Source organism: Dermacentor silvarum, chromosome 1, assembly GCF_013339745.2.
Source record: "Dermacentor silvarum isolate Dsil-2018 chromosome 1, BIME_Dsil_1.4, whole genome shotgun sequence".
Lineage (NCBI taxonomy): Eukaryota > Metazoa > Arthropoda > Arachnida > Ixodida > Ixodidae > Dermacentor > Dermacentor silvarum.
This window is the reverse complement of record NC_051154.1, coordinates 283,726,779-283,738,349: the sequence shown is the minus strand read 5'-3', so window position 1 is coordinate 283,738,349 and position 11,571 is coordinate 283,726,779. Positions and strand designations below refer to the sequence as shown.

Sequence of the window (11,571 nt, the reverse complement as noted above, 5' to 3'; positions counted from 1 at the left end):
ATTGCGATCACAAATTAGTAGAGAGCTATACGGAGTAAGGATAGTAGTTTTATCAGCTGTATAAACTGGGACATGTAGCAGTACCAGCAATATGCAGAACTGTTGACGCCGTAGTGTTTCGCCTGTGTTCGCACCGAACGCGTGCGGCGTTGGTGACTGTTGCTGGTGCCTCTGGTGGCGGCTCGGAGGTTTTCGACGAGATCAGAACAGCACACTCGTCGAGCAGCGTCGAAAGTCTTTACCACCTTCTCGCCTCGCAATCTTTTGAATGAATACGCATTTGGTGCCGCAGCTAAACATCGCGTGAAAGCACGCGTCCCTCACGCGCTTTCACTCACCTATACAGCATACGGAACCTCATGGCGACGGCAGAAATCCGCATAGAGTGTCCGTATAGTTGCTATCACAACAAAACAATTTCAGGCATTTAGAAAGACTTATTTTCTGTCCAATAACACAGGGCTGTGTATGTGCAGGCCTAATAGGCTTAGGCCAACAGGCCTATAAGCCAACAGGCCCACAAGCCAACAGGCCCACAAGCCAACAGGCCAGCAAGCCAAAAGGCCCACAAGCCAAAAGGCCCACAAGCCAAAAGGCCCACAAGCCAAAAGGCCCACAAGCCAAAAGGCCCACAAGCCAAAAGGCCCACAAGCCAAAAAAGCCCACAAGCCAACAAGCATATAGACCTACAAGCCGACATGCCGGATTTACACATAGCCAACAGACTGGTAGCTTGTTGGAATTTTCGACTGGGATGTCACTCACTGATGGAAACATGCGAGCTCAGGAACCTTCTTGATAGCGGCGTGGAATCTTTTTCGCATAGTGGCTAGAACACACGGGTCCTCAACTTCTACTTTTCCTGCCTATGCCATACATATGTGGGTCACGTGCTTCACTTTGGAGTTAATCTGTGCAGAGTTCAAGCTTGGGCCATCCAAGATGGCTGGTCCCTTCGCATACGCTGTCTCCCCGCGCGTCCACTGGTGCTTATATGGTGGAAAATATGCTTCCTTTTCAGCATCAGACTGGTTCTGACGAAGTACTGATAAGCGAGGTGCCCACAATTGGTTCTGTCATTGGTGATCATGATCATGTTTGTAGCCGGTGCACATTGCAACGTCCACAGTCGCGGTAGAATCGAGCTCGACGTCTGTTTTCTATTTCTCCTTTTATTGTGACAGCAATTGTATCGACACTCCAGCCAAATTTTCGCTGTCATTGTCGCCGTGATATTCCGTATAAAGTCCAAAAGTCATATGAGGCCAAAAGGCTGGTCCACACGGGCGAGAGGCCGCACGAGTGCCCAGACTCCGGATAGCGCTTTACCCAGGCGTCGGACATGGCACGTCACCGGAGGCAGCAGCACTTGGCCGAAAGCACTCGAAGCCACGTGTTTCCCGAGTGCGGAAAAGCATTCACGAAGAGGGGCCATCTCACCAATCCCCTGCTGACCCACACGGGCGAGATGCCACATGCCTGCCCTAAGTGTGGAATGAGGTCTGCACTGCACGGTCACGCCAGGAAGCACGAGCTGGCCGTGCACAACAACCAGTACCCGCTGCACTGCCCGCATTGCAGCAAGGGGTGTCTGAGCATGAACACGCTTGGAAACCATGTGCGCACTCATCACCGAGACGAAGACGATGGCAAAGAGAACGACCAGTCAAGGCAAAATCACCCCGAGAAGGAAGGGTTGGACAAGAAACTTTGGACAAAGAGCACAGAGCAATAAAGAAAGTTACAATAAAACCTGGTCGACGTTTTGCGACAGTTTTACGCACATAAATATTGCGGAATTCTGCAGAGGGGACTAATTGTTTTATAAATGGTACATTACACTCGCCACCCCGCGCCCGTTCGGAAAAAGCGCAAAACTTATATGCAAATCCCCATAAAAGTGAGTAAAGATAGAATTAAATGAAAAGCGAAACCTTTTATTGGACAGTTTTTTTTTCTCTCCTTGCAATAATTTCACACAAAGAAAAGATGATATATGTAATGCAAACACGGCGAGCCGGTTCGTAGTGCACCGTCGGTATAGCAATCCACTGCAGCTGAACTTGACTTGTATCGGAACTCTAAACGTTTGATCATGGACATAGTTTTTTTTAAAAATAAAATGAACAATACAGTCGTGCCACTTCACCCTAGTGGACATCATTTTACCTGGAATAAAAGCTGCATAACCAATGTTTGTGTCGCCAGTTGCGGCTTCGCGCCGGTGCAGCATCGATGCGCTTTGTTTCTGCAGTGAACACGAATTGTTCACCGTATATGTTCTCTGTGAGAGTATATCATTAGCATTCTCATTTGGTGCCTTTTTATTTCATCCCAAGGCACCACACACCGCTCGAAACCCAGTAGGAATTTACACGCCGGCTGGCATTAATATTACTGCTAGCGCCCCCGAAAAAATGCTGGATGTATATATGCAATCGGATACTAAGAACATGTATATATTTTTATGCTAGAATAATTTCAATTTCGCTTTCAATAAAATAAAATGCACACGGATATTATGCCGGAGAAGCTGTAGAAATATTAAACGACGTGCGATCGTGCCTGCCTGAATCTGACATTGCCGTTGCTCATGATCGTATTTTTCATGAAAAATAGCAGAATGATAGGGCTATATTATGGCTTTTCAATTTGTAGCAGTTCAGCACGTAGAGATAACGACGGCCTTCAAACTTTTTTTTTTCCCCGAGTTGTGCACATCACCCACCATATGCCGCTGCTGGGGATTTTCTTCTCTCTGTACGACTGAACAATGCGCGCGATGCCCGCAAGGGGCGCTGTGTGTCAGCTCGAAACTCCAGTGCTGATTTCCCATACAATATTTTTCAAATGCACCTGGAATGTAACTTCTACATATTACTATTCTCTACCTTGGAGACTGCGAATCGAGACAACTTTATGCAGACCAAAGGAAACTGTTAAGCTCAACAGCCATTATTTGGCCTCGTGACATTCGGAAAAATTATTTTCACTTTGTTTTTCCGAATGCAAGAAACTCCGAGCAATGGATGAAATTTGTTTTATCTATGTTATCTTAAATGGAATATTGAATATGTTGCAAATGTGGCAGGATAAGTTTACCGCCAGCATCAAAACGCAGCTCTGTTCACACTCTTTTTCATCCCCACCGACGTAGTAGCAATGTGACCAAGCACGAGAAGATCCACACGGGCGAGCGGCCGTTCGTATGCCACGTCTGTGACAGGACTTCAACAAGCGAAGGAATTTTAACAGGCATCTGCTGGTCCACACGGGGGAGAGGCCGCACGTGTACCCAGACTGCGGCCGGCGCTTTACCCAGGTGTCAGACAAGGTTCGTCAACGGAGGCGGCAGCACTCGGCCGAAAGCACACGTCACGTGTTCACGAAGAGGGGCCATCTCACCATTCCCCTGCTGACCCACACTTATCAGATGCCGCACGCGTGCCCTGAGTGCAGTATGAGCTCTGCACTGCACGGTCACGCCAGGAAGCACGAGCTGGCAGTGCACAACCACCAGTACCCGCTGCACTGCCCGCATTGCAGCAAGGGGTGTCCGAGCATGAACGTGCTTAGAAACCATGTGCGCGCTCGTCACCGAGACGAAGACGATGGCGAAGAGAATGGAGTTAGCAGTGAAGGCAAAATCACCCCGGGGAGGAAGGGTTGGACAAGAAACTTTGTACAAGGAGCACGGAGCGATAAAGAAAGTTACAATAAAACCTGGTCGATGTTTTGCGGCTGTTTTACGCAAATAAGTATTGTGGAATTCTGCAGAGGGGACGAATTGTTTTATAAATGGTACATTACACTCGCCACCCCGCGCCCGTTCGGAAAAAGCGCAAAACTTATATGCAAATCCCCATAAAATTGAGTAAAGATAGAATTAAATGAAAAGCGAAACCTTTTATTGGACAGGGATTTTTTTTCTCTCCTTGCAATAATTTCACACAAAGAAAAGATGATATATGCAATGCGAACATGGCGAGCTGGTTCGTAGTGCACCGTCAGTATAGCCATCCACTGCAGCTGAACTTGACTTGTATCGGAACTCTAAACGTTTGATCATGGACATAGTTTTTTTTAAAATAAAATGAACAATACAGTCGTGCCACTTCACTCTAGTGGACATCATTTTACCTGGAATAAAAGCTGCATAACCAATGTTTGTGTCACCAGTTGCGGCTTCGCGCCGGTGCAGCATCGATGCGCTTTGTTTCTGCAGTGAACACGAATTGTTCACCGTATATGTTCTCTGTGAGAGTATATCATTAGCATTCTCATTTGGTGCCTTTTTATTTCATCCCAAGGCACCACACACCGCTCGAAACCCAGTAGGAATTTACACGCCGGCTGGCATTAATATTACTGCTAGCGCCCCCGAAAAAATGCTGGATGTATATATGCAATCGGATACTAAGAACATGTATATATTTTTATGCTAGAATAATTTCAATTTCGCTTTCAATAAAATAAAATGCACACGGATATTATGCCGGAGAAGCTGTAGAAATATTAAACGACGTGCGATCGTGCCTGCCTGAATCTGACATTGCCGTTGCTCATGATCGTATTTTTCATGAAAAATAGCAGAATGATAGGGCTATATTATGGCTTTTCAATTTGTAGCAGTTCAGCACGTAGAGATAACGACGGCCTTCAAACTTTTTTTTTTCCCCGAGTTGTGCACATCACCCACCATATGCCGCTGCTGGGGATTTTCTTCTCTCTGTACGACTGAACAATGCGCGCGATGCCCGCAAGGGGCGCTGTGTGTCAGCTCGAAACTCCAGTGCTGATTTCCCATACAATATTTTTCAAATGCACCTGGAATGTAACTTCTACATATTACTATTCTCTACCTTGGAGACTGCGAATCGAGACAACTTTATGCAGACCAAAGGAAACTGTTAAGCTCAACAGCCATTATTTGGCCTCGTGACATTCGGAAAAATTATTTTCACTTTGTTTTTCCGAATGCAAGAAACTCCGAGCAATGGATGAAATTTGTTTTATCTATGTTATCTTAAATGGAATATTGAATATGTTGCAAATGTGGCAGGATAAGTTTACCGCCAGCATCAAAACGCAGCTCTGTTCACACTCTTTTTCATCCCCACCGACGTAGTAGCAATGTGACCAAGCACGAGAAGATCCACACGGGCGAGCGGCCGTTCGTATGCCACGTCTGTGACAGGACTTCAACAAGCGAAGGAATTTTAACAGGCATCTGCTGGTCCACACGGGGGAGAGGCCGCACGTGTACCCAGACTGCGGCCGGCGCTTTACCCAGGTGTCAGACAAGGTGCGTCAACGGAGGCGGCAGCACTCGGCCGAAAGCACACGTCACGTGTTCACGAAGAGGGGCCATCTCACCATTCCCCTGCTGACCCACACTTATCAGATGCCGCACGCGTGCCCTGAGTGCAGTATGAGCTCTGCACTGCACGGTCACGCCAGGAAGCACGAGCTGGCAGTGCACAACCACCAGTACCCGCTGCACTGCCCGCATTGCAGCAAGGGGTGTCCGAGCATGAACGTGCTTAGAAACCATGTGCGCGCTCGTCACCGAGACGAAGACGATGGCGAAGAGAATGGAGTTAGCAGTGAAGGCAAAATCACCCCGGGGAGGAAGGGTTGGACAAGAAACTTTGTACAAGGAGCACGGAGCGATAAAGAAAGTTACAATAAAACCTGGTCGATGTTTTGCGGCTGTTTTACGCAAATAAGTATTGTGGAATTCTGCAGAGGGGACGAATTGTTTTATAAATGGTACATTACACTCTTCACCCCGCGCCCATTAGGAAAAAGCGCAAAGCTTATATGCAAATCCCCATAAAATTGAGTAAAAATAGAATTAAATGAAAAGCGAAACCTTTTATTGGACAGGGATTTTTTTTCTCTCCTTGCAATAATTTCACACAAAGAAAAGATGATATATGCAATGCGAACATGGCGAGCTGGTTCGTAGTGCACCGTCAGTATAGCCATCCACTGCAGCTGAACTTGACTTGTATCGGAACTCTAAACGTTTGATCATGGACATAGTTTTTTTTAAATAAAATGAACAATACAGTCGTGCCACTTCACTCTAGTGGACATCATTTTACCTGGAATAAAAGCTGCATAACCAATGTTTGTGTCGCCAGTTGCGGCTTCGCGCCGGTGCAGCATCGATGCGCTTTGTTTCTGCAGTGAACACGAATTGTTCACCGTATATGTTCTCTGTGAGAGTATATCATTAGCATTCTCATTTGGCTGCCTTTTTATTTCATCCCAAGGCACCACACACCGCTCGAAACCCAGTAGGAATTTACACGCCGGCTGGCATTAATATTACTGCTAGCGCCCCCGAAAAAATGCTGGATGTATATATGCAATCGGATACTAAGAACATGTATATATTTTTATGCTAGAATAATTTCAATTTCGCTTTCAATAAAATAAAATGCACACGGATATTATGCCGGAGAAGCTGTAGAAATATTAAACGACGTGCGATCGTGCCTGCCTGAATCTGACATTGCCGTTGCTCATGATCGTATTTTTCATGAAAAATAGCAGAATGATAGGGCTATATTATGGCTTTTCTATTTGTAGCAGTTAAGCACGTAGAGATAACGACGGCCTTCAAACTTTTTTTTTTTCCCCGAGTTGTACACATCACCCACCATATGCTGCCGCTGGGGATTTTCTTCTCTCTGTACGACTGAACAATGCGTGCGATGCCCGCAAGGGGCGCTGTGTGTCAGCTCGAAACTCCAGTGCTGATTCCCCATACAATGTTTTTCAAGTGCACCTGGAATGTAACTTCTACATATTACTATTCTCTACCTTGGAGACTGCGAATCGAGACAACTTTATGCAGACCAAAGGAAACTGTTAAGCTCAACAGCCATTATTTGGCCTCGTGACATTCGGAAAAATTATTTTCACTTTGTTTTTCCGAATGCAAGAAACTCCGAGCAATGGATGAAATTTGTTTTATCTATGTTATCTTAAATGGAATATTGAATATGTTGCAAATGTGGCAGGATAAGTTTACCGCCAGCATCAAAACGCAGCTCTGTTCACACTCTTTTTCATCCCCACCGACGTAGTAGCAATGTGACCAAGCACGAGAAGATCCACACGGGCGAGCGGCCGTTCGTATGCCACGTCTGTGACAGGACTTCAACAAGCGAAGGAATTTTAACAGGCATCTGCTGGTCCACACGGGGGAGAGGCCGCACGTGTACCCAGACTGCGGCCGGCGCTTTACCCAGGTGTCAGACAAGGTGCGTCAACGGAGGCGGCAGCACTCGGCCGAAAGCACACGTCACGTGTTCACGAAGAGGGGCCATCTCACCATTCCCCTGCTGACCCACACTTATCAGATGCCGCACGCGTGCCCTGAGTGCAGTATGAGCTCTGCACTGCACGGTCACGCCAGGAAGCACGAGCTGGCAGTGCACAACCACCAGTACCCGCTGCACTGCCCGCATTGCAGCAAGGGGTGTCCGAGCATGAACGTGCTTAGAAACCATGTGCGCGCTCGTCACCGAGACGAAGACGATGGCGAAGAGAATGGAGTTAGCAGTGAAGGCAAAATCACCCCGGGGAGGAAGGGTTGGACAAGAAACTTTGTACAAGGAGCACGGAGCGATAAAGAAAGTTACAATAAAACCTGGTCGATGTTTTGCGGCTGTTTTACGCAAATAAGTATTGTGGAATTCTGCAGAGGGGACGAATTGTTTTATAAATGGTACATTACACTCGCCACCCCGCGCCCGTTCGGAAAAAGCGCAAAACTTATATGCAAATCCCCATAAAATTGAGTAAAGATAGAATTAAATGAAAAGCGAAACCTTTTATTGGACAGGGATTTTTTTTCTCTCCTTGCAATAATTTCACACAAAGAAAAGATGATATATGCAATGCGAACATGGCGAGCTGGTTCGTAGTGCACCGTCAGTATAGCCATCCACTGCAGCTGAACTTGACTTGTATCGGAACTCTAAACGTTTGATCATGGACATAGTTTTTTTTAAAATAAAATGAACAATACAGTCGTGCCACTTCACTCTAGTGGACATCATTTTACCTGGAATAAAAGCTGCATAACCAATGTTTGTGTCGCCAGTTGCGGCTTCGCGCCGGTGCAGCATCGATGCGCTTTGTTTCTGCAGTGAACACGAATTGTTCACCGTATATGTTCTCTGTGAGAGTATATCATTAGCATTCTCATTTGTGCCTTTTTATTTCATCCCAAGGCACCACACACCGCTCGAAACCCAGTAGGAATTTACACGCCGGCTGGCATTAATATTACTGCTAGCGCCCCCGAAAAAATGCTGGATGTATATATGCAATCGGATACTAAGAACATGTATATATTTTTATGCTAGAATAATTTCAATTTCGCTTTCAATAAAATAAAATGCACACGGATATTATGCCGGAGAAGCTGTAGAAATATTAAACGACGTGCGATCGTGCCTGCCTGAATCTGACATTGCCGTTGCTCATGATCGTATTTTTCATGAAAAATAGCAGAATGATAGGGCTATATTATGGCTTTTCAATTTGTAGCAGTTCAGCACGTAGAGATAACGACGGCCTTCAAACTTTTTTTTTTCCCCGAGTTGTGCACATCACCCACCATATGCCGCTGCTGGGGATTTTCTTCTCTCTGTACGACTGAACAATGCGCGCGATGCCCGCAAGGGGCGCTGTGTGTCAGCTCGAAACTCCAGTGCTGATTCCCATACAATATTTTTCAAATGCACCTGGAATGTAACTTCTACATATTACTATTCTCTACCTTGGAGACTGCGAATCGAGACAACTTTATGCAGACCAAAGGAAACTGTTAAGCTCAACAGCCATTATTTGGCCTCGTGACATTCGGAAAAATTATTTTCACTTTGTTTTTCCGAATGCAAGAAACTCCGAGCAATGGATGAAATTTGTTTTATCTATGTTATCTTAAATGGAATATTGAATATGTTGCAAATGTGGCAGGATAAGTTTACCGCCAGCATCAAAACGCAGCTCTGTTCACACTCTTTTTCATCCCCACCGACGTAGTAGCAATGTGACCAAGCACGAGAAGATCCACACGGGCGAGCGGCCGTTCGTATGCCACGTCTGTGACAGGACTTCAACAAGCGAAGGAATTTTAACAGGCATCTGCTGGTCCACACGGGGGAGAGGCCGCACGTGTACCCAGACTGCGGCCGGCGCTTTACCCAGGTGTCAGACAAGGTGCGTCAACGGAGGCGGCAGCACTCGGCCGAAAGCACACGTCACGTGTTCACGAAGAGGGGCCATCTCACCATTCCCCTGCTGACCCACACTTATCAGATGCCGCATGCGTGCCCTGAGTGCAGTATGAGGCTCTGCACTGCACGGTCACGCCAGGAAGCACGAGCTGGCAGTGCACAACCACCAGTACCCGCTGCACTGCCCGCATTGCAGCAAGGGGTGTCCGAGCATGAACGTGCTTAGAAACCATGTGCGCGCTCGTCACCGAGACGAAGACGATGGCGAAGAGAATGGAGTTAGCAGTGAAGGCAAAATCACCCCGGGGAGGAAGGGTTGGACAAGAAACTTTGTACAAGCAGCACGGAGCGATAAAGAAAGTTACAATAAAACCTGGTCGATGTTTTGCGGCTGTTTTACGCAAATAAGTATTGTGGAATTCTGCAGAGGGGACGAATTGTTTTATAAATGGTACATTACACTCTCCACCCCGCGCCCATTTGGAAAAAGCGCAAAGCTTATATGCAAATCCCCATAAAATTGAGTAAAGATAGAATTAAATGAAAAGCGAAACCTTTTATTGGACAGGGATTTTTTTTCTCTCGCAATAATTTCACACAAAGAAAAGATGATATATGCAATGCGAACATGGCGAGCTGGTTCGTAGTGCACCGTCAGTATAGCCATCCACTGCAGCTGAACTTGACTTGTATCGGAACTCTAAACGTTTGATCATGGACATAGTTTTTTTTAAATAAAATGAACAATACAGTCGTGCCACTTCACTCTAGTGGACATCATTTTACCTGGAATAAAAGCTGCATAACCAATGTTTGTGTCGCCGGTTGCGGCTTCGCGCCGGTGCAGCATCGATGCGCTGCGTTTCTGCAGTGAACACGAATTGTTCACCGTATATGTTCTCTGTGAGAGTGTATCATTAGCATTCTCATTTGCTGCCTTTTTATTTCATCCCAAGGCACCACACACCGCTGGAAACACAGTTGGAATTTACACGCCGGCTGGCATTAATATTACTGTTAGCGCCCCTGAAAAAATGCTGGATGTATATATGCAATCGTATACTAAGAACATGTATATATTTTTATGCTAGAATAATTTCAATTTCGCTTTCAATAAAATAAAATGCACACGGATATTATGCCGGAGAAGCTGTAGAAATATTAAACGGCGTGCGATCGTGCCTGCCTGAATCTGACATTCCCGTTGCTCATGATCGTATTTTTCATGAAAAATAGAAGAATGATAGGGCTATATTACGGCTTTTAAATTTGTAGCAGTTAAGCACGTAGAGAGAACGACGGCCTTCAAACTTTTTTTTTCCCCGAGTTGTACACATCACCCATCATATGCTGCCGCTGGGGATTTTCTTCTCTCTGTATGACTGAACAATGCGCGCGATGCCCGCAAGGGGCGCTGTGTGTCAGCTCGAAACTCCAGTGCTGATTCCCCATACAATGTTTTTCAAATGCACCTGGAATGTAACTTCTACATATTACTATTCTCTACCTTGGCGAGTGCGAATCGAGACAACTTTATGCAGACCAAAGGAAACTGTTAAGCTCAACAGCCATTATTTGGCCTCGTGACATTCGGAAAAATTATTTTCACTTTGTTTTTCCGAATGCAAGAAACTCCGAGCAACGGATGAAATTTGTTTTATCTATGTTATCTTAAATGGAATATTGAATATGTTGCAAATGTGGCAGGATAAGTTTACCGCCAGCATCAAAACGCAGCTCTGTTCACACTCTTTTCATCCCCCCGACGTAGTAGCAATGTGACCAAGCACGAGAAGATTCACACGGGCGAGCGGCCGTTCGTATGCCACGTCTAGTGACAGGGACTTCAAGAAGCGAAAGAACTTTAGCAGGCACTTGCTGGTGCACAAGGGGGAGAGGCCGCACGTGTACACAGACTGCGGCCGGCGCTTTACCCAGGTGTCAAACAAGGTGCGTCACCGGAGGCGGCAGCACTTGGCCGAAAGCACTCGACGACACGTGTTCTCCGAGTGCGGAAAAGCGCTCACGAAGAGGGGCCATCTCACCATTCCCCTGCTGACCCACACTGTTCAGATGCCGCACGCGTGCCCTGAGTGCGGTATAAGGTCTGCACTGCACGGTCACGCCAGGAAGCACGAGCTGGCAGTGCACAACCACCAGTACCCGCTGCACTGCCCGCATTGCAGCAAGGGGTGTCCGAGCATGAACGTGCTTAGAAACCATGTGCGCGCTCGTCACCGAGACGAAGACGATGGCGAAGAGAATGGAGTTAGCAGTGAAGGCAAAATCACCCCGGGGAGGAAGGGTT

At 46.6% G+C, this 11,571-nt stretch overlaps 1 protein-coding gene across 1 annotated transcript; it reads left to right on the top strand.

Moving 5' to 3' along the window:
• Positions 1–1,342: 1,342 nt before the first annotated feature.
• On the top strand, positions 1,343–9,489 carry LOC119441090 (gastrula zinc finger protein XlCGF57.1). Its single transcript, XM_037705794.2, has 5 exons — positions 1,343–1,695; positions 3,256–3,583; positions 5,198–5,554; positions 7,170–7,526; positions 9,139–9,489. Exons 1-5 carry the CDS (start codon positions 1,343–1,345, stop codon positions 9,487–9,489), a joined length of 1,746 nt encoding a protein of 581 aa, XP_037561722.2.
• Positions 9,490–11,571: the final 2,082 nt, after the last annotated feature.